The following is a 24007-nucleotide window of genomic DNA, read 5'->3' on the forward strand; positions in this document are numbered from 1 at the left end:
TATTTGAATTTTTTGAAATAGATTTAATTGAAGCAAAATTAGTGGGAATATTGGATATTTTGGATGAAGAAAATCGCCTTCCCCAGCCAAGTGATCAACACTTCACATCTGCAGTTCACCAGAAGCACAAAGACCATTTCCGACTCTCTGTGAGTTTGTCATTTCAAAACTGAGGCTTTGGCTGGAAGAGAAACTTTCAGAAAGATGTGCTAGATGTTAGATATTAGATAATCAGACTCCTAAGTTATGTAAGGCATTTAACAACTATATGCATCTTCTATAATTAATCCAGCACAGTGTCTTCTATAGATGACCATTAATTTATATCTGTATATTTTTGCTGCTGCTGATCTATCCAATCAAGGCCCTTTTAGCTGGATATAAAATACATTTCTCCCATATATGATGTACAAAAAGATTTATGTCCTTTTTTTGTACATTTATGTGCTGTTTTTATGTTCTCCCTTCTGGGTGAAGTGGCCATCAGTCACTGTGTTCCGTATCATGTGCACTGGATCACTTCCCAGGGGTTAGGACCTAGAGTCACATGCAGCCACCTGCCTGCACGTTTGTAAAACCAGCAAAGCTTGTGGCTAAGAGTCTGACTGGTAGAAGCAGTTCATTTAATGATGAGTGATTTCATTTCGATGCTCTTTCCTTAGGAGTTTTGAATGGCAGTCGTACTCAGAGAGGGTCATAGAAGCTGAAGCAACAGAAGAACTAGCTGAAGGGTAAAATAGACACAGAGAGACAAGAGACACAGAGAGAAATAAATGAGAAGTACTCTTCCAAAAAGGGTCAGAAGACCTGGTTCCCTAGACTGCTGTTGTGTCATAGAGCTGTGCTTGAATCCCCGCTAGTGGTGGTGGCTGGTAGGGCCATTCTCCATAAGGCTGGAGCATGTTTCTCTTGAGGTGTTTTCTTTGTTTAGGGAGCTCTGTGTTTATCTTTACAGTCAACCTACATCCCCTGACTAATCCAAATACAACTCCATCCTTGTGCACAGAATGGTTGTTAATTTCACCCATGTAGGTAGGTGCTGCCTCATCTTAGAATGAAGACAGGAAGGAAGGAAGATGGAAGAGAAAAGAAAAGCTGTCCAGAGTTGCAGTCGCCTCCTGTACTGTCACAGTTTTGAGACTGGGACATAGTATAACAGTCATTGCTTTGATGGGTCCAGGAGTTCAAGTGAATGAAGCAGATATTCTTGTTTCCATACATCATTAACTAAATCAGTAGCACAAGCGGGTTGAAGGCATTTACTGAAAAAGCTGATGTAATTATGCTAACCTTCTCTGGAGACTGCATCCCACAGCCACCTACTGCATCAACTTGCAGTTCTTCTTATCCTTAAATAAATCTTGGGATGTGAAGGCTGCCTCTCTTCACTTCAGTTGAGATAGAAATAAAACAGCATGTGTCCCCAGGAAAACTTCTGCTAAGACTGAAGACGTGTATCTAGTCCTGTTTATTCACTGCTCTCTGAGAACCAGTCTGGATGCACAGTCACTTTTGCTAAGAGAACTGACTGCTGGTCAACAAATTGTGACCAAGGTTTCAGAGACATAGCGCTCCAAGGACAGCCAACAAAAGCATCAGAAATGGGCTTTGGTCACTTTCCCCAAAACAGAACAAGAGCACAGCAGTAAATTCTAATTTGCACGGTTCACTGCTTTTGTTGTATTTCTTTGAAAAGGTAAAGAATGATAATCATTGATCGAATTGCTTGCCATGTGCCAGATGCATTCTAAGCATTTGCTTGAATTACTTTATTTAATCCTCATGGTGGGCTTCCCTGGTGGCTCAGATGGTAAAGAATCTGCCTGCAGTGTGGGAGACCTGGGTTCAGTCCCTGGGTGGGGAAGATCCCCTGGAGGAGGGCGCGGCAACCCACTCCAGTGTTCTTGCCTGGAGAATCCCCATGGACAGAGGAGCCTGGCGGGCTGCAGTCCGTCGGGTCACGAAGAGTCGGACACGACTGAGTGACTAAGCACAGCACCGCACATTGCTCACAGTAATCCTTTGCTGTTGCTCCCGCTTGCTTCCCCATGCTAGAGATGAGGGGACGGGCACGGAGCGGGCAGGTGACCTCCTTTCCTAGAATGGGGAGAAAGGGCTGGGTTTGGGCATCAGGCTGGCGTCTTGATCCCAGGGCCCCCCTCTGGCTCGTGCTATTTGCTGCCACACAGAGGGGAGGCTCTGTGGTCTGCCAGCTCTCTCGCCCAGGAGAAGCCTGGTGAGGTTATGGGGCCTTAGCTTTTCCATTTTTAAATGAGATCGTCTTTCTTAACTTTAGGCTATTTTGTGGGTCAGAGGTGATATTTTATCTTGGAAACTTTTAGAAATGATACCAGTAGGAGATATTATAGTGATAGTACAACCAGAGAGTGATTTTGTTTTCTTCAAATAGATTCGGGCTCATTGTGTAAGAGTGTTAGGAGGTATGGCTAAAATCAGTAGGTGAGTCCCTGTGCTGATTTCAGGTGTTTCTATAGAACAGTGCTTCTCAACCTTGGTCACACCTAGGAGTCAGCTCATGTAAATGGTTTGGTGGTTTAAAAGTGCTCCAGATGACAATTCAGCAGCTACTGCTTTAGACATAAACAGTTAACTTCATAAAATGCCTGCTGTGTTTTGCATGTGCTTCTGAATAGTGTGGTTTTGTTTTGTTTTGGGTCTTATTCCTTTTTTTTTTTCTTCCTAGGAGATTATGACCAAAAATATTTGCTAGATTTTATTGGTACATTAAGACTTACTTAAGGAGCAATATGATTGTATAAAGTATGAAAACTCCCTTTTTGATTTTAAGTATTTCACACCCAGATGTTTTCTAAAGGGAGTTATTAATGTTGTATATTTTTGATAATTTAATGACTGATATATGTATTGATTTTCAGATTCCTAGAAAGTCTAAGCTGGCAGTTCACAGGAACATCCGAGATGATGAAGGCTTCATCATCAGGCATTTTGCCGGGGCAGTGTGCTATGAAACAGTGAGTAGAGCATTTACAGGGAGAAAACCATTCGATGTTAAAGCTGCGCTGTACAATACGGTAATGTCTAGCCACATCTGGCTTTTTAAAGTTAAGCAAAATTTAAAAGTCAGTTCCTCAGGACCCTGCCACATCTCACGTGTCCGATGTCCCCGTGGCTGGTGGTGGCTGTATTGGACAGTGCAGACGCAGGGCGTTTCTGTTACCTCAGGGGGTTCTGTTGGACAGCACCGTGTTAAGGAATATTACCACAAGATGGACTGAATCGTTCCTGTCTGCTTTGTTTTTCAGACTCAGTTTGTGGAAAAAAATAATGACGCTTTGCATATGTCTCTTGAGTCCTTAATATGTGAATCCAGGGATAAATTTGTCCGGGAGTTATTTGAGTCATCCACAAATAACAACAAAGACACCAAACAAAAAGCAGGAAAACTTAGCTTCATCAGTGTGGGAAACAAGTTTAAGGTATTTGTGGCAAACGTATTGCTCGATTTTTTTTTTTCTCTTACTGCATTAAAAAATTGAGTTTTACGCTATCCGGGGGATAATGTCGCTCACTCTGAGAAACCCCGTGAGTAAGATTCAAAGAGCAGACTGGATTGTTGATGTTTGTATACAAAAGAACATAAAGTTGCCATAGTAACAGAACATACAGAAATCTTGTAATTTGGTGAACGTGCTCTTCCTTGGTGCTTAACATGTCTGATCGCTTCTCCTAATGTTCTTGCTTCTGCTTACTGTCTGGTTGACCTTCAAACCTTCTCTTTCCCACGTGTTTTCTGTTTCCTTCCTCATTCAGCAGTTTTCTTGTAGCTGGAGTAGTCCAGCTCGAGATGGCTAGAGAGGCCTAGTTGAGTTGAGAGAGGAAAAGCAGGCACTGCCAGGGGCTTCAGGTAAATGATCGCCTTCGTGGACTCCTACTTAATAGAGCGGCTGCTGTGTTAAAGCCCAGCTCAGTCAATGGTGCAGTTTGTAGTTCGTTTTTAATGTGTTCTTTCTCATAGTGCATTTTGGGTGTGCATATTATACTAAAATTTGATTAAAGCTTCTAATAACTTCCATAAAAAATAAATACTTGGTGTGGCAAACCCTTCTTATTGTTTAACACTGAAGAACGCTTCATTTGTTTCACTGATTTTGGACCAGGAATTTATTCCTTGAGGTCTGACAGGGAATTGTCACATGATGCATCTAAGAAATGGAACACTCCTGTTTGGTTCTAACTGTTGAGTATTTTGCATATAAAAAGATAATTTAAAACCTTTATATTACTTTTAATGAATAAATGAAAATGAATAGATAAAAGAAATAGAATAAATGTCTCCCTTATACATTTCCACAGTCTTGTTCCGTTTATAAGAAACCTGCATATGCCTTTCATTTTGTGTACTTCAAACATTAAAAAATGATTTAATTAGGAACAGTATTTAATTAAGACTCAGAATACTAGGCTACTGATAATGTAAGCTTCCTGAAATCCACTCTGGGCTGAAATGGGCTCTAAATAACTAACTTGATAAAATCATGGTTATAAAACAAAAGCTGAAGCATAGATATAAGAGAAGGCTTGTCACATATTTTTCAGGTAACTGAATAAAAAGTGTTAAACTCTTGTTAATTAATTACGAGTTTCTTCTCTTGAGTATTCTTTCTCTTATTTAGATATTCTGAAATTGTTATATAAACATGTGCTGACAGATTGGTTTAAAATAGTACATTAGCCTGTATGAAATGGAGATCATTTATTAAGTATTTTCTTACATGATATATTAGTATTGCTGGCAAGAACACACTTGAAATTTTAGACAGTTTATATAAATAAAATAAAAAACATTCTTAAAATTCTTTGGGCTAAGGTATTTCATGTTAAGACTTTAAGTGCTTAAAATTGCTTAAATGCAATATGATGCATTTTGCACGTCAGACTACTTGAAAACTGTAATTAAAAGCTGTAACATTATTACTAATAAAATTTCAAAATGTTCTTTTGTGATGCTTTGAAATGAAATAATAGTAATTCTTATTTTTAAGTATAGTAGAATAGTTTATTAAATTCAAGTTATGTGTGGCAGTAAAATAAAACAGGCTAGCATTTACATTACTGAGCATCACTGAGAACCAGAGGCTTTCCAATGAAATGTGACATTTTCAGGTTATTGAAACAGAACTCTTTTACTATAAGTGTTTTAGAAAAAGTTTTTTTTATGAAAATCTTATTCTTTTATCATACACAGGAATGATTGTATGTTTTAAAATAAAATACAAATAAAGCATGAGTTGCATAAGGCTGCTATGCCTTGTTGTCTTTGACCACTAGTCTTTGGTAATGGACATTCTTCCCTCTTCTCTCAGATACTGTAGTTCATTTTTGCTGCTTCTATTCTTCATTCTCACTTTATCTCCATTTTGAGGAGAGTACTGTGCTATGGATTAGGAACCATAGGCTTTGTGACAGTCATTTTCTTTCCAAATTAGCGGCTCGTAACACTTGCTTTTCATTTGTGTGCTGGTCCAGACTGGTTAAGGTTGTCAAAACTGTGGCAACCAGATAAGTGGGTGTATTATTTTAATCTAAATTCATTCTGTTTTTATAACTTAAGCCTCTAATGTCTGAAGCGTGCTGGAGAAGCGTGCTGGAGTACCGTGCTTAAGAGAATGAACCTTGGTGTTAGGCCTTTGTTAGAGCCTTGGTCTTGCCTTTACAAGCTCCATGATCTTGGCAAATAAGTTCTCTCTCTGGGCCTCAATGCTTTCACCTGTAAAATGAGACTGCTGCTGCTGCTACTGCCGCTAAGTCGCTTCAGTTGTGTCCGACTCTGTGCGACCCTGTGGACTGCAGCCTACCAGGCTCCTCTGTCCATGGGATTTTCCAGGCAAGAGTACTGGAGTGGGTTGCCATTGCCTTCTCCTAAAATGAGACTAATATATCCCTAATTAGAGTTGTGCAGATTAAACTAGATAGTACCTGTGAAAAGCTTTGAGCAGTGTCTGACTCATAGAAAGCATTCAGTAAAGTATACCTATTATTATTACTAAATATAGCTATAAGTAGATCTGTTAATTTATCTTTTGTTAAGTAGTACAATAAGCATCCCAGTATAAAATCAGTATAACAGTTTTACACAATTTACTTTGCAGAGAAGTAAAGCAAATACATGATTTTAATGTACTGAGCCAGAGTAAATTATAATCACTTAATATTTTAAAAAGGAAAGCACAGTAACTACTTATAGTGTCCATTGTGAATTTTACTTTGAGAAAATTGTCCTAGCCTTTAAAAGTAATTGGAATGAGAGATTTTTTAAAACAGTAAAGAGGCTTTCAACAGGTAGGCAGGTTGGTTTCATTTACGATAGGCAGTACATAAAGCAGTTCCAATGTACAGCATGAGTGGATATTTTGAGCACACCCTCGCTCGTAATGGAGTGAGACACAGGCTATGCCCAGCTTGCCGCCTATTCACATGCTGGTCCGTTGGTTTCTTTCTGAATGTATCACACCTGCGTTTTCTTCTTTCATTGCTGGTGTCCTTTTTCCTCATTCACCCCACCTCCAAGCCTGCATGTATGTTTTCTAGTATTGCTAATTTTCAGTCTTTTAATTACACAAGTTCTGTATATTTAAGTTATTGTCCTTGGTGTTATGTATTAGCCATACCTTTTTGCATGTTACTGTCTGTCAAAGAGATGTTGTAGATGAGCAGTATTGCATGTTGAAGAGCTAATGTTTACTTATGGTGTTGTATACTTTTGCTTTCTGAAATAATGAAATGATTTCTTCTACAGACACAGTTGAATCTGCTTCTGGATAAACTTCGAAGTACAGTGAGTATACTTAAAAAAAAAACAGGGTTTTTAAATGGTCTTCTTAAACTATTATTAGTAATTATTAAAATAAGCACAGTAAACCTGGAATAATTAAAAATTTATTAAAAAAATTTCCTCATTGAAAGAAAATCAGTTTTTAAAATGGTTATCATTTTGGTTAGGTTTGTTCTGAAGACAAGTCAGATGTATATGTGCAATCAAGTTGTTTTATAAACAAAGAATTCTCTGAATGTTACTAAGATTATCCTGTAGCTTCAGGAGAGTGAAAACAATTAGTTATTGTAGAGAAGGAAGGTGTAGTTTTTAGGATTGAAGACAGCGCATGTGATCCATTTCCACTCCATGTCTCTGGTGGAAACATTCAGTGCTGCACGACAGCGCGACGTGACAGTGTTGATATGGAAAAAGTGGACGTAGTATTTTTATGCCATAGAATAGAGGCAGTAGTTCCCCAGAGACTTTTTAAAAAACTGGACATTTTAATCCCCTCTGTTTGTTTAAAGAAAATTCACCATAGAAAGAAATTTGATACGTGGCTTATGTTAATGAAGCATGACTTTAGGAGAAGATTACTTTTTAAACAAATCCTCAGAACTTAACTAAATACTCTTCATTTTCAAGTAGTCATTTTGAAAAGCCAAATATTTATTCTCTGTGCTATTATTGCTTAATTTATTGTTAGACTTGCTTTTGAAACCATCAAGAAATTCTCTTAAATATCTTCATTGTTTGCAAACATTTATCTCTTAAGGACAAAACTTCTTTGAAAACTAAACCTGATGAGGTCTTTTATTTTTATCACCCAAATAAGATGCTACTGTAAAATGACTGTGTTATAGTTGTGATTTTTTTAAAGGCTTTTCTAAAAAGTATCTAAAAGCATTTGCAGTGAGCATCATTGCTGATATAACTGTTCAGCTTTGCAGGGTGTGACTACTTGGAAGAGAAGCCGTTACTTGATGTTCAGTGTGTTAGCTTCAGTCCCCAACAGCCTCGCTGTGTGCGTGGCAGTGTTCTCCCTGCCTCATTCAGCGTAATCTGGTAACTGACTCTAAAGGAACGCCTTTAAGCTTTTTAAAATACATACCATTTAACAAAACTTTGAGACGTACAGTAGTGCAGCTCAGGGACCTATTGTATGTTTCTAAAACAGAACAATGAGAAAAGTGATTTTTGTGTTTTTAATACTTTGCCCTAAATTTTAAGAGGCATAATTTTATTTGCTCATCTTGTCATAGGGCAGTTTTCTTATCACAGCAACACAGCACATAAATACATTTAAATGTGGAGTATAATCACATGTATGCCATCCTATGAAATATATTGTTTAAATATATTGAAACATTTTATTATGAAAGACTCCTTTTTACAATAACACAATTTTTGGCACTCAATATAAAACAGTATTTTTCTAACATTATTACTGTATAAATGCTTTACATTGTAAAAGTATGCTAGTTTGTTTTAAGTTCCTTAGTGATTATTTTAAGAGAGGCTCATAACTTAATGATAATATGCTCTGAAAGTTGCTGGAATTCTTAGAAAAATAAGAATGCTGCATGTATTATGTTTTAAAGTACCTTTATTCTTCTAGGGAGCAAGCTTTATTCGTTGTATCAAGCCTAATTTAAAGATGACAAGCCATGACTTTGAAGGAGCTCAAATTCTGTCTCAACTTCAATGTTCAGGTATTTCTCTATTTTATAATCTATGTTGGACTGTATCAAGAGTCTTATTTAGTTCAAATACAATTTAATATATCCAGTGCATTCAGATAATTCACAACCATCTTGATTATTTTTAAGCACAATAAGACTTTTATATTCTTTTATTTATAAGAAGAGAAAGGTGGACAAATTATTTGAACAATATTGGTGTATAATATCATTTCACAATAATCTTTTACCTCATTGAAGTATAATTTATAAAAGCTTTTCAACTGTGGAGAACAGTATGAAGATTCTTCTAAAAACTAGGAATAAAACTGTCATATGGCCCAGCAATCCCACTACTGCGAATATACCCCGAGAAAGCCATAATAGAAAAAATGTTTGTACCCCAGTGTTCATAGTAGGTGTGTGTGTGTGCTCAGTTGTGTCAAGCTCTTTGTAACCCCATGGATGGCAGCCCACCAGCCTCCTCTGTCCCTGGAATTTTCCTGGCAGGAATACTGGAGTGGGTTGCCATTTTCTACTCCAGGGGATCTTCCTGACCTGGGGATTGAACACATGTCTCTTGCATTAGCAAATGAGTTCTTTACCACTGTGCCACCCGAGAATTCCACCCCCTGGCCACCCTGCTCCCCGCAGTGTTCATGGCAGCACTCTTTACAGTGGCCAGGACATGGAAACAACCTAGATGTCCATCGACAGAGGAGTGGATGGAGATGGGGTGCATGTACACAATGGGATATAATTCAGCCATAAAAAAAGAATGCGTTTGACTCAGTTCTAGTGAGCTGGGTGAGCCTAGAACCTGTTAGACAGAGTGGAGTAAGTCAGAAAGAGAAAAACAGATATCCTATGTTAACTCATATATACGGAATCTAGAATAATAGTATTAATGAACCTCTTTGCAGGGAAGGAATGGAGACGCAGATACAGAGAACAAGCTTGTGGACACAGCAGGGAAAGGAAAAATTGAGACGAATGGAGAAAGTAGCATTCACATATACATACCACCATGTATAAAATAGGCAGCTGGTGCGAAGCTACTGTTTAACACAGGGAGCCCAGCCTGGCGCTCTGTGATGACCTAGAGGGGTGGGAGGCTCAAGAGGGAGAGGGAGGGCTTGTTGTTCACTTGCTCAGTCATGTCCGACTTTCTGTTACCCCATGGACGGCAGCACACCAGGCTTCCCTGTTCTTACTTATCTCCCAGAGTTTTCTCAAACTCATGTCCATTGAGTCGGTGATGCCATCCAGCCATCTCATCCTCTGTTGCCCTTTTCTCTTCCTGCCTTCAGTCTTTCCCAGCATCAGGGTCTTTTCTAATGAGTCGGCTCTTCACATCAGGTGGCCAAAGTATTGGAACTATAGAATCAGTCCTTCCAATGAATATTCACAGTTGATTTCCTTTAGAATGAACTGGTTTGATCACCTTGCTGTCCAAGGGACTCTCAGGAGTTTTCTCCAGCACCACAGTTTGAAAGCATCAATTCTTAAGTGCTCAACCTTCTTTATGGTCCAGTTCTCACATCTCTACATGACTACTGGAAAAACCATAGCTTTGACTATACGGACCTTTGTCAGCAAACTGATTTCTGCTTTTTAATATGCTGTCTAGTTTTGTCATAGGTTTTCTTCCAAGGAACAAGCATCTTTTAATTTCATGGCTGCAGTCACCATCTGCAGTGATTTTGCAGTCCAAGAAAATAAACTTTGTCACTGTTTCCATTTTTTCCCCATTTTTTTGCCATGAAGTGATGGGACCAGATGCCATGATCTTCGTTTTCTGAATGTTGAGCTTTAAGCCAGCTTTTTCACTCTCCTCTTTGACTTTCATCAAGAGGCTCTTTAGTTCTTTTACACTTTCTGCCATTAGGGTGGTGTCATCTGCATATCTGAGGTTATTGATATATCTCCTGGCAATCTTGCTTCCAGCTTGAGCTTCATCCAGCCTGGCATTTTGAATGATGTACTCTGTGTGTAAGTTAAATAAGCAGGCTGACAATATACAGCCTTGACGTACTCCTTTCCCAATTTTGAACCAGTCTGTTGTTTCATGTCTGAAGGGGATATATGTATAATTATGGCTGATTTGCATTATTGTATGGCAGAAACCAGCAGAACATTGTGAAGCAATTTTCCTCCAATTAAAAAATAAATTAAAAATAATTCAGAAAACCAAAAACACTCTAGCTGTGAACCCAGACCTCCTCTGTGGGTGCTTTCTGTGGCCTTCTTTCCACGGCCTTCTCAGTCCCACAGCAGTTCTTTCCCCATGTGACTGGGTCAGGTTTTGTCCTTGCTTCTCACTCTACTGCTTATTAAAAACAAACACCACAGTGCCCTTGAGAAAGGACAGACATGGCCAGGTGAGGGGTAGAGAGTGACAGTTTAACCAAGTGCAGAAAAGGTCCACAGGAGCCAAGGGCATTGTGCTGCTTTCAGTTTTATTTTTTTTACAAGTAGTAGAGTGAGAAGCAAGGACACCAAAACCTGACCCAGTCATGCCGGTCAGGGGCCCGGGACTGTTTTCTTTATCCTGTGCCCATCCTCCGTCCTTCTCATACCACCCCTGCCTCTCCCAGGGCACGGCCTTTCCCTCCTATAAATTCAGGCTTGGGACACTTCCTGAAACCCTCTTTGCCAACCTGACTCCATTTCTTGCTCCTCTTGGCGGCAGATTTATTAGAAAGCTGAGGTCGCCTTAGCTTCGGAGTGCCTTGTTTATATGGGCTCCTTTCAGAACCCTGTACCTGATATTATATTCTTTGTAATTTATAATTTCGTAGTTATTTCTTAAAGAGCCCTCCCCCAATTATATAAGCTTCAGTTCAGTTCAGTTCAGTTGCTCAGTCGTGCCTGACTCTTTGCGATCCCATGGACTGTAGCACGCCAGGCCTCCCTGTCCATCACCAGCTCCCGGGGTTCACTCAGACTCATGTCCATTGAGTTGGTGATGCCATCCAACCATCTCATCCTCTTTTGTCCCCTTCTCCTGCCTTCAATTTTTCCCAGCATCAGGGTCTTTCCAAATGAGTCAGTTCTTCGCATCAGGTGGCCCAAGTATTGGAGTTTCAGCTTCAGCATCAGTCCTTCCAATGAATATCCAGGACTGATTTCCTTTAGGATGGACTGGTTGGATCTCCTTTCAGTCCAAGGGACTCTCCAATGCCACAGTTCAAAAGCATCAATTCTTCAGCTTTCAGCTGTGTCTACCCCTGTCGATGAATGGTTTTCTCCTCATCTGCATGGAGAAGGTGGGCAAGGCAGATAGGTGCTGTTGTAAACTCATGATCACTAACCTTCAAAGGGCTCTCATACCCACCCACCGAGTTTCCCTGGCCAGCAGGTTTTGTTTCTCCCCAGAGACCAGTCTGACTCACCCTGCCCTGAACCTTTTCCAACAGGCAGCCTCACCTCTGTTTTACTCAAAAGCTGAACGCCTGTGTGCTGCCTGTGTGCTGCCAAATATCTTTACCTGCATACCTTCCCTCCTGATGGAAAGTAGAAAGTGCCTCTCTTCCGTATTGAGACTGTATTGTTTTGGATTCATCCCTCCCTGCCTTCTCAGGAACCTTGAGTACTGACGACCTGTACTGAAGCTCTGAGATGGCCTCTCCCTCTGAACCTCATCTTCTTTCCCTCTCACCAACATTTCCTTCCTGCTCCCTCCCCATCACTGGCCTTACTTTCTGATCTCCAGGTTTTGCTTTTCTCTCCAAGAATCTTCTCTTCTCGCTTTCTGAGTTTCCTGCCTTCCACTCACTCTTGAGCCCAGGAGAAATCAGCTTCCACCAGGGTGATTCTGGGTAGGATCTCTGGTGACTCTCCTGATCCTGAATTAGGCGTTTCTTTGCAGACCTTATCTCAGTGGACTGCAGCAGCATCAGGCTCCACTCTGTCCCTGTAACGTCACCTTTCCTTGGCTTCTAAAACAGCATGTGTCCCTGCTTCTCCTGAATGCTTGGCCACTCCTGCCTGCTCTGCAGGGTCGTCTTCTTCCCACCTGGGTATCCCTTGTTGGGGCTGTTCTTCTTCTCACTTCTTTCAGTGCTGTTTGATATGACTTTCTGTGGAGGTGGAAATAATCTGTACCCGTGTTGTGCAGTATGGCAGCCACTAGATACTTGTGGCTGTTGAGCCCTTGAAATGTAACTAGTATGAGTTAGATACTGAAGTTTTAATTGTGCTTAATTAAAAAAGATGAAATAGTCACACGCGACAAACCTAGACAGTGTATTGAAAAGCAGAGATGTTATTCTGCCAATGCTGCTGCTGCTAAGTCGCTTCAGTTGTGTCTGACTGTGCGACCCCATAGACGGCACCCCACCAGGCTCCCCCATCCCTGGGAATCTCCAGGCAAGAACACTGGAGTGGGTTGCCATTTCCTTCTCCAATGCATGAAAGTGAAAAGTGAAAGTGAAGTCGCTCAGTCGTGTCCGACTTCGCGACCCCATGGACTGCCAGCCCACCAGGCTCCTCCGTTCATGGGATTTTCCAGGCAAGAGGACTGGAGTGGGTTACCGTTGCCTTCTCCGAAGGTCTGTATAGTCAAGGCTATATGGTCTTCCCATTGGTCACGTACGGTTGTGAGAGCTGGACTGTAAAGAAGTCAGAATACCAAGGAGCTCATGCCTTGGAACTGTGGTGCTGGAGAAGACTCCCGAGAGTCTCTTGTACAGCAAGGGGATCAGATCTTAAGAGAAATCAACCCTGGGTACTCACTGGAAGGATTGATGCTGAAGCTGACACTGTAAAGAAGTCAGAACACCGAGGAACTGATGCCTTTGAACTGTGGTGCTGGAGAAGACTCCCGAGAGTCTCTTGTACAGCAAGGGGATCAATCTTAAGAGAAATCAACCCTGGGTACTCACTGGAAGGATTGATGCTGAAGTTGACACTCCAGTATTTTGGTCGTCTGATGTAAACAGCTGACTCACTAGAAAAGTCCCTGATGCTGGGAAAGATTGAGGGCAGAAGGAGATGAGGGTGTCAGAGGATGAGATGGCTGGATGGCATCACCGATGCAATGGACATGAACTTGGGCGAACTTCGGGAGAGGTTGAGGGACAGAGAGGCCTGGCGTGCTGCAGTCCATGAGTCGGACATGACTGGGCGACTAACTACCACCACCAAGTCACATGTGGCTAGTGCAGCTACAGAGCACGTGTCCAGCAGCTGCCACACTGGACGGCCTAGGCATGTGTTCTCAGTCTAAGGCTCCCGAAGCCCCCTTCCATGTGACCTAAGGAGTGTGTATTTTCCTCCTTCAGATTTGCTGCGATATAATTGACATGCAGCATCGTGTAAGTTCGAGTTGTGCATGTGTTGATTTGACACACTTGCGTATTGCCAAATGGTTACCACCATAGCATTGGCTCAGTCCTGTTGGGCCACGTAATTACCACTGCTTGCTTGTGGTGGGAACATTTAAGATCTACTCTCCTAGCAAACAGTGAGCCTTAGGACTCCCTAATTCAAGCTGTCACCTGGCTCTTTGCTGAAGTTCCTTAACTGTCCTCCTTGCATCTGCTTGGTCTGTTCTCCACATACGTCCAGAATTACTGCCTTAAAACTCACACCTGAGCATGGCTCTTCATTGCTTGACTTCTGACTCTGGTTGGGATGAAGAGCAGAATTCTCGCAGCTTCCAAAGCCCCTGTGGTCTGGCCCGTGGGCCCGTTTGCCCCTGTTTCCTCTCTGCTCTCCAGTCGCTCTGGCCTTCGTTTCAGTCCCTTAAATGCCCTGTATTCCCTCGGGGCCTCTGCATCTGCTGCTTCCTGTTTGATAAACTCTCTTCTCCCCTTTGTCTTTGTTGTTCACATCTGGGCTTGGTTGTCCTTTTCCTTGTGGAAGCCTTTCTTGATGCCCCAGCAAGGAAGGGGGCCCGAGTAAAGGGTGCCAGGCACTTTCATTTCAGAGTCACAGATTTTATTTAATTTCTCGTTTCTCTCATCTGTAAACTCTTGAGGGCAGAAACCGTACTGACTTGTATGCATATTCCTGCTTCCTGGCAGTGCAAAGCATGTACTAGACTTAGTAAACATGTGTTGAATGAAATACACAGGCTAGGAAATAAAGATTTATTCTTGACTGATTTTAGCAAATACTAGAAAGTTAAATATGGCAACCCACTCTAGTACTCTTGCCAGAGAAATCCCATGGACAGAGGAGCCTGGTGGGCTACAGCCTATGGGGTCGCAAGAGTTGGACACAACTTAGTGACCAAACCACCACCACCAGAAGGTTAAATAAATGATGTCTATTTAATTCCTACATATGTATAGTTGTGTTTTTGTAATGTTTTCTTCAGATCATTTTTGCTTGGAGTCTGGTTATTTTCCTCATTTAAATTTCTCTTTAGGATTTGGTTAGCCTAACGTAATATCATTTACTTCCTACTGAGCATCCAGTGTCCTGGCAAGTCAAGTGTGTTTAGATTTGCACTATGCACTATTAGATTAGCAGAATGTGGGCTCACTAATGCTTTAGCTGGGATTCCTCTTTCAGTAAGCAGTTCATTTTAACAAGATACGTTGGCAGTTTAATAGATGCCACCAATTCATAATGGTTTGATTTTTTTTAATAATTGTAGTAAAATGGCTTAGAATTGGTAATTGTATGACTAGGTAATGAGAAAAAGCCAAAAAATTTACCAATAACTGGTAGAAATAAAAATAGTTGTGATGCTTTTAAAATAAAGACATCTAAGATTGGAATTCTCCTTTGCCTTTCCTTTTCTATTTTTTTCCCAATTTAAGGAGAATAATTAATTTAGGACAGCTTTTACTAAAGGGACTATCTTCTGATCAGCCAGCCCCAGGAAAGTAGGGGAAAGGAAGAGAAGGCAGGTCTTCCTGTAACATGGGGGCCACGCTCCCTGCATGGCAGCAGAGAGGGTTCTGGGGATGGCCAGCTGGGACTGTGCCAGGAGGCTCCTCACTAGACTCCCCTGAGGAAAAGACAGGCGTGGGAATCTCCAGAAGGAAGGGTACTTGGTTGGGTGATTCTTATATTTTTAAGCCTCACAATATCTTTAGAGTAAATTAGCTTCAAGTGTGGAGAAAGCAACCACAGACTTGGTAATTTGTTAAGCTCCATGAAGTTCTTAATGAACTTCTGTGAGCCACTTCCTATGTTGGCTGCAGTGGTAGGGCAAGCCAAGGGACTCAGACGACGCTCACACTTCCAAGGGTGCTTGTGTATTTGATGTACGTGGGCAACAATTCTGACAGTACCAATTAAACCTTACTTTTATTTCTCCAAACAGAGCCAGAGCCTCAATCTAGTTCTGGAAATTTCTTTCCATAAGAACAACTGCCTTTATGTGTTCCATTATATTAAGTTAAATTTAATATTATATTTAATTTAGTATTAAACTTTATTTTATGTTATATATTATAGTAGTAAATATAAATTATATATTGTATATATTATATAATTATATTGAAAATTATAATAGTTATATATGTTCACTGTAACAAAAATTAAATGGTACAGAATAATGTAAGTAAAAAGAAGTCTCACTTCAAAAAGGTGACCATTTAACTCTGTGCCTTGAACATATTTTTTATACTTGCTAAAGCTCTGCTCTATTATTTTTAATTAATATATCATATTCTGTCATATGATTATAGTGTAATTTGATTAGTATTTAAGTCATTTCTGTGCTTTGTTTTACTAGCAATGACTCAGTGAATTGATGTGTATCTTTGCCCACATATGTGAAGTTGTAGGATAGATTCATAGAAGTGAAAAATCATCAAAGTGACAACTGTTATTACCATTGAATATTAATAATATAAGTACTTATTCCAAATTGCCATCTGAAACTGCGACGATGGCTTACTCTCCCCCTAAGAATGTACATGTGTGTTTTCCTACACTGTCATCATCCCTGAGTATTATTGGGGTTTTACACCTTTGCCAGTCAGATTAAAATTCAATCTGATTGCCTAGGGAGCCTCTCTTTCCAATGAGATTATTTTAAAATAAAAGCCTACCCATTTAAGAATACTTTATAATTTTATTTTGCTAATTTAAATTTTTGAACAGCAGAAATTTATCTTGGTTATAAGGAGTGCGGTACAGATATGATGTTGTTTTTGTTTTCCTTATGTCTAACCATTTGTCCTAACACTTTTTATTGAATAATCTTATTTTCTTCATTGATTTAAATAGTCCTGTAGACTGAAATCCACGTCTTTTTATAAACAAACGTCCTGGTATTATCAATAGTTGACCCTTTTCTTATGCTGTTCCTGCCATGAAAAGCTCACACTGACTCAAGGCTCAAATTAGTCATTTACTGAAGTTATACTGAATGTTGATAGTCATCCTGTAGACTCTTCACCCCGGTAGACTAGCTCCTTTGAGAGGTGAATGAAATGGGGGTCTTTAGAGTGACATAGTCTTCTGTCTTCTCCATTTGCTTCAAGTGCTGATGAGAACCAGGAAATATGTTTGACTTCGTCTTGGAAACTCAATCTTATTCTAGAAGTAATCTCAGAACTTGGAAAATAGCCAAAAGCAGGTCTTTGCCTTCTATACTGTGACCCAAAGGTTTCCAGCAGAAAAAATAGATACAAACTGCATTTGAGAGCGCCGAATCCTAACCACTAGACCACCAGGGACGATTACAAACTGCATTTGAATTTTCAAGAGACCAGTAGTTTATTTTTAGAAAATATAGTCAAGCTAGTTTTACTTTATTTTCATTTTATTGCAATTTATTTTATTTCTAATATTTTGCCTGACACTCAGGGACACAATGAACATCACTTGTAGATATCTTCATTTATTTCTTCTGGAGAAATCTGTTTCATCACTAAAACAGAAAATATGCATGTGTTTAAATTTGACAGATTCTGTAGCACTGCTCTGAAAATCCTGAAGCATCTTTTATTTCCAGAAATAGTGTATTAAAAAGTAATTTTCCCCCACAGTCTTAGCAGTACTAAATATTATCAACATTGAATATATTTCAAAAGGCTAGAGATGAAATTTGGTTGCAGTAGTTTTTAGGTGGTGGATGAGTTGGGAACATAAACATGATGTAAGTATGATATTTTCTATGTAATATTTCATTGTGGATAATTTCTGTAAATTACCCCTTTTAATTTGTGAAATTTTTTGATCATTTGCAAATTATCTTTGGACTTCTGTACGGTGATTGGCAGTAAAACTTGTGTTTGTTTATGAATCTAGGTATGGTGTCTGTCTTGGACTTGATGCAAGGCGGTTTCCCATCACGAGCTTCATTTCACGAACTCTACAACATGTATAAAAAGTATATGCCAGATAAACTTGCAAGATTAGATCCAAGACTATTTTGTAAGGTATAAATACTAAATTGAGATTTATTAGCTATAAACTCTTTCTTATTAATTCCTAATAGGCATTTAACTTTTATTTTTCAGGCTCTTTTTAAAGCCTTGGGCTTAAATGAAGTCGACTACAAGTTTGGGTTAACTAAAGTATTTTTTAGACCTGGCAAGGTAAATGCATTTTTATTTTAAACTGTAACATGATTAGTATGGACAGTTGGAGTCAGTGAATATTTTTAAGTGTTTAGTGATTTATTTTATTCTTAAATTAGATAATTGCTTAGAGCATGCATATATATATATGGGACACACATATACAACATTTTCCCGCTGGTGAGAAGTTTCCAATGTATAGCACTCTATAGAGATTTTGTTTCTGTTTTTTTTTTTTTCCCTCTAGCTTTGGAATTATTGGAATCAGAGGATTGTTTAGTTGAATTTTTTACTTAAACTAAGGGTTAACCAGGAATACTTCTATTTTAAACAAGTTGAAAGGTTTTCTAAACCATTGATTCGGTCTTCAGTAATTCAAAGTTTCACAGTACTTTTGAGTGTTTCTTGTGAGAACAAGATCTGTTAGAGCATGATGGATGTATAGCATATAGAAAATTAGACTGCAGTGTGTGCTGACTTCTTTCAAATCATAGAAGGGATGGCTGTATGCATACTTTTGTACTAATACAGTTTTCTTAGGCTACCCATAGTTTTAGCATTTACAGATCCTTGCACTGGTCTTGTGCTATGATACAGAATTGAGCTATGGAACATTTCATGACTAAATACATACGATGCAGAAATACTTACTTCCCATTCACAGTCTATTCATAGTATTTTCACCATTCTTGACTTCCTTAATATTGATTGAATATTGCTTTTTCATAATTTTAAACACAATTATTATTATATAATAGACAACTATACTTGTTTGACTAAGCAAAATCATTCATTAATATCTCTAGTGCCTTGAAGGCTAAATTAATCAGATATATAAATCTGATTTCACATTTTGAGGCATGAGATGAAATCTGTGTAATGCATTACCAATGTATGCCCTTTCCTATGAATATTTTTACTGCAGAAAACCTGTATCATCTCTTATCAGAAATGGAAGCAAGTTAAAATGAATATATAAGTATTCATAGTTGGCTTAGCTGTAATCATACATATTTATCAGAAACTCAACATTTCTTATTTCAGATCTGTAATAACTATTTTAGGGATTTATGGCTTGATAGAGAAAGCACTTGGTTTTATCTGCCTCCAGAAAAATTAATCAGTCAGAAGGACACAGTGCAGGCACAGGACAAGTTTTCAAAGATCTTTAATCTTACCTTTAATTTTGATTATAAGAAGCTGTTATTTTGATAGGTGTGTGACATCCTCAATATATTGTAGTGGGATGTTCGGTAAAGGATAGAAATCAATACGTAATTTGGTGGTAGATTGTGAAAATAATGCATTTTGTGACTTAATAACCTAATAGGTGTTTTATTTGTGTTGTCTGCCTCTTAGTAACAGTTTCTTCTTTCTGACCAAAAGAGGGATGGGGTTGGGAGAGACACGGTGGTTTTGGTGGTACCCAATTTTATAGAGCTGACATTCACTTGTACAGTTATCTGGGAATATGGATGAGCCAGTTCAGAGATATATCAGACTCTTTTTCATTCTCACCATAAAACCTTTTTGCCTGTCATCTAATAGTGGTCATTTAAGATTTTTTTTCCTACTTTCTGTTATTGAGTCTGCTAACTAGCAATGAGTAACTCACCCTCCCCATAACCTCTACACAACAAGTCCTGGAGGAAGGAAGAGAAGGGCAGCAGAATTCAGTCCCATGTGTCTGGGTTTGCTGTGAAACGCCGCTGAGACGTGTCTGTGTAACGGGCTTGTGACCCCATACAGAAAGCTAGATTTTGATTTCTATTCTGGTTATTTTGTATCTCGCTGTGTGTTTAAGCACATCTGTCTTTTGATATTATTAGTCAATTATTTGATTTCCCAGTTTGCAGAATTTGACCAGATTATGAAGTCTGACCCTGACCACTTAGCAGAGCTGGTCAAGAGGGTCAACCACTGGCTGATCTGCAGTCGCTGGAAGAAGGTCCAATGGTGCTCGCTGTCCGTCATCAAACGTAGGTGTTTTCTTCTCTCAGGCCTGGGATTATGTTGGAGACGAGCTGGTTTGTGGAATGTTATTAATTTGTCTCAGTGGCGAGAGCCAGGCCACAGGGACTGTGCCACTCACGCTGCGTCCCTGGTTCCTCACGTAGCACCTTACATGCAGTATGTGATAAATTAGTGCTTGGGGACTTTCTCACTTCTTGAGTGTATGATACTTAGCTTCTTTAATCACATGTATTATAATTAACTTCATCTTGTTCTAAAAATTCTATCTCACTATCTTGACTCCTTCCCTCTCTCCTCTCTGCCCCTCTCCCCTCACGATACCCCAGTCTCTGGGACTTAAACCAGAAGTTTTCTTTCCACCCACATGGCATCACCAGAATACACACTGAAAATTTCAGCTGTATTGTCTCTTCTTTCTTGTCCCTGAAATCATGCCAGTCACCAAACTCTGTTGATTCACCCTCCAAGCTGCACATCTTTGCTCCTTGTTGCCACTCTCTTCGTGGAGCCCCTCTCCCCAGCTTGCATAGTGACTTCAGCGGCTCCCAAACTGGTTTCCCTGGCTTCCCAGGCTTATCTTCCCAGAGTCTCTAATTAAAAGGCTTTGGTTATGTCTTTTCCTTAATACAGGGCAAAGTCTAAAGTCTTAGAATGTTACAACAACTACTTATCTCTGACCTAAAACAAGGATGAGGGACAGAATAATTGTGGGTTACCTGATGGTGGTGGTCTATGCAAAACCTTTAGTCATAGGGAGTATTGTCAGTAACTTGATTAAAATTTTAAACCCCCACCCAACTTTCTACCTTACCTGGAACAGTGCTAGAGGCACAGGAAAAGGATTCAGTACATTTCTGCTTACTAATAAAAAAAAAAAATTCCTTTGACTTAATGAGAAGGAACCATACAAGCAACATGCAACCATGAGGTCTTGTTAGTCAATTGTAATATAAATAAAAACAAGACTATAATAAAAAAGATAACAGAAGCTGTTTCCCCATCACTTTCCAACTGAAATATGAACATACTTTTTACTATAGTTAAATGCTTTCAGCTTTAAACGTTGTATTATGATGGAAAACATATTTTATTAACATTATTTCTACTATACTATTCCTTTGTAGACTATATTGTGCAGTGGTCAAGTCACTAAGTAGACAGAATCGTTGCAGGATGTTAATGGGGAATGTCTCCAGGTCAGATTAGTCTAGGATATTCTGAGTGACTGAAGTTAGGTAGAGTCCTTTGTGGTAGGATCCTTAGAGGCCACACTCAGTATGTTCATTGTGAATCTTCAGAAGGAGGCATAGCAGATAGCTTTTCCTGAGTTCATTTGACAGGTGAATCCTTATTTCAAGACACACCTGTTGGACTCCCGTGGTGATACAGTGGTTAAGAATCTGCCTGCCAATGCAGGGGACACGGGTTCAGTCCCTGGTCTGGGAAGGTCCCACATGCACAGAGCAGCTGAGCCCGTGTGCCACACTACTGAGTCTGCACTCCGGAGTCCGCTGCAGCCACCGAAGCCCGGGCCGCTAGATCCTGTGCTCCACTGTCCTATTGAGAAGCCACCACAGTGAAGAATAGCCCCAGCTCGCTGCAGCCAGAGAGCTCACATGCAGCAGTGGAAAAAAGTGCACCCAGTAAAAAAGAAAGAAGACACGTTTTAACATTTCCTAAGCCAGTATTGCATAGGACAGTTTGGGACACATTAGTGTAGTGTAACAAGGAAATAGCATATTTAAACTGTACACTTAGCCAGATAGTTGATATACTTTTTGTTTTAAGAAGTTTAAGGGACTAAAGAATTGTGCCAATTTTGATGTCTGGTATAATATGTTCATCAAGATTTTTATGTTTCTTGAGAATTGCTTTGTGGAAATGAGTGGTTTTTAGAAATACTGGAAGTCTAATTTAAGGTAAATAATTTTCTATCATTATATTTTTCTCTTACACTTAGTGAAAAACAAAATAAAATATCGAGCTGAAGCCTGCATTAAAATGCAGAAAACTATTCGAATGTGGCTTTGCAAAAGGAGACACAAACCTCGGTAAGATGAATAGATTCTAAAGAATCCAAGATACCTGTTTATCCTAATATAAAATGGCTATAAGGTCAAAATGAAGAGCAATTTGCATACTCAGAGTTTTCTTTTTCCTCGTGCTCTTTGTAAAAAGATGTGTTAGTCTGTTACTTATTGGATATTAATTAATTTCTTCACTCATTCATTCATTACTTGCCTCATTCTGTAATAGGATTTAAAATAGCATAGATTCAGTTCAGTTCACTTCAATCGTTCAGTCGTGTCCGACTCTTTGCGACCCCATGAACTGCAGCACACCAGGCCTCCCTGTCCATCACCAGCTCCTGGAGTTTACCCAAACTCATGTCCATTGAGTCGGTGATGCCATCCAACCATCTCATCCTCTGTCATCCCTTTCTCCTGCCCTCAATCTTTCCCAGCATCAGGGCCTTTTCCAAGGAGTCAGCTCTTTGCATCAGGTGGCCAAAGTGTTGGAATTTCAGCTTCAACATCAATCCATCCAATGAACACCCAGGACTGATCTCCTTTAGGATGAACTGGTTGGATCTCCTTTCAGTCCAAGGGACTCTCAAGAGTCTTCTCCAACACCACAGTTCAAAAGCATCAATTCTTTGCTGCTCAGCTTTCTCTATAGTTCAACTCTCACATCCATACATGACTACTGGAAAAATCATAGCCTTGACTAGATGGACCTTTGTTGACAAAGCAATGTCTCTGCTTTTTAATATGCTATCTAGGTTGGTCATAACTTTCCTTCCAAGGAGTAAATATCTTTTAATTTCATGGCTGCAGTCACCATCTGCAGTGATTTCAGGGCCCCCAAAAATCAAGTCAGCCACTGTTTCCACTGTTTCCCCATCTATTTGCCATGAAGTGATGGGACCGGATGCCATGATCTTAGTTTAGTTTTCTGAATGTTGAGCTTTAAGGCAACTTTTCACTCTTCTCTTTCACTTTCATCAAGAGGCTCTTTAGTTCTTCTTCACATTCTGCCATAAGGGTTAGGTTAGAGAAATGTAAACAGTATAAGAGATCAAAAGGAGCTGTTTTATTCTGATTATTTTAGTGACTTGAGTTTATTAGTAAATGTCAAATTGACATTGTTTTTAAAAACATCTCATTAATATTTTGACCATAATTTTCAAGATTATCTGTAGGAATTATACTGTGTCACTGTAAATTTAGCCTTTATTTCTTATTTGATTCTTTTATTATTAATTTATAAATTTTAAATGTGGAGGTCTGAATAACTGTTCATCTATAACACATTTTCAAAGCAATTACTCTTTAAAGTTTTTCTGCAGTTTGAATTCTCAAATTCTTCAGTGTAAGTATAGAAGTCTTAAATCTTACTGACAGACATTAATGTCATTCACATCCACGCTTGATGATTTCTTTTACCCTCAACAAGAGACCTTAAAAAAATATATATCGCATAACATGAAAACAGAAGTATTCTGTTTAGTCATATTTTTAGCATTTAATTAAAATGAAAAATCTATTTGTATGATTAAATGGTAGAATTAAAGTGATAAAGTATTATCTTTGCAGCATTGATGGCCTGATTAAGGTGGGCACACTGAAAAAACGGCTCCATAAATTTAATGAAGTAGTAAATGCATTGAAAGATGGAAAACCAGAGATGAATAAACAGGTCAAGGACCTTGAAATTTCTATTGATGCTTTAATGGCCAAAATTAAGGTATGTAGTTTTAACCCAAATCACTTTTGACTTTTAAAAACAGTTTAATATTTTTTGTTACTATATTGAAATTTTATAGAAAAATGTCCTTTTTTTAAAAAAATACAGACTGTTAGATGTGTTGAGTCTCAGTGATAAGTGATAGTCATATTATTTTCTCTACTCTGTGTTTGAAATTTTTCATAGCAAAAAAATTAAAATGAAGACAATTTTTGTGCAATTCATTTGTTGCTAGGAAAGACTTTTCCAAAATATTAACTAAAATATTATATTTTTGGTAAGCTTTTGCAAAATCATTACTGAGAGAAAATTAATGCAAA

General features: G+C 39.1%; 1 protein-coding gene across 7 annotated transcripts in view; it reads left to right on the forward strand.

Moving 5' to 3' along the window:
- The window catches only part of MYO6 (myosin VI), a 157902-nt gene that overhangs the window by 112793 nt on the left and 21102 nt on the right, over positions 1–24007 (forward strand). For 6 of the 7 annotated variants that reach the window (XR_011258550.1, XM_069598030.1, XM_069598032.1 and 3 more), the window contains 10 exons: positions 22–149; positions 2898–2993; positions 3285–3458; positions 6779–6817; positions 8415–8508; positions 17695–17825; positions 17907–17984; positions 19816–19945; positions 21901–21991; positions 23537–23687. Coding sequence is in view for 6 of the 7 variants with exons in the window: in XM_069598030.1 (XP_069454131.1) it covers positions 22–149; positions 2898–2993; positions 3285–3458; positions 6779–6817; positions 8415–8508; positions 17695–17825; positions 17907–17984; positions 19816–19945; positions 21901–21991; positions 23537–23687 (1112 nt within the window). In the remaining variant the exon portion in view is untranslated. Of the gene's footprint in view, positions 1–21; positions 150–2897; positions 2994–3284; positions 3459–3792; positions 4400–6778; positions 6818–8414; positions 8509–17694; positions 17826–17906; positions 17985–19815; positions 19946–21900; positions 21992–23536; positions 23688–24007 lie in introns of those variants that run through there. The other variant, XM_069598035.1, reaches the window with a different exon arrangement.

This window comes from Ovis canadensis, chromosome 8, assembly GCF_042477335.2.
Source record: "Ovis canadensis isolate MfBH-ARS-UI-01 breed Bighorn chromosome 8, ARS-UI_OviCan_v2, whole genome shotgun sequence".
NCBI classification, from domain to species: Eukaryota; Metazoa; Chordata; class Mammalia; order Artiodactyla; family Bovidae; genus Ovis; species Ovis canadensis.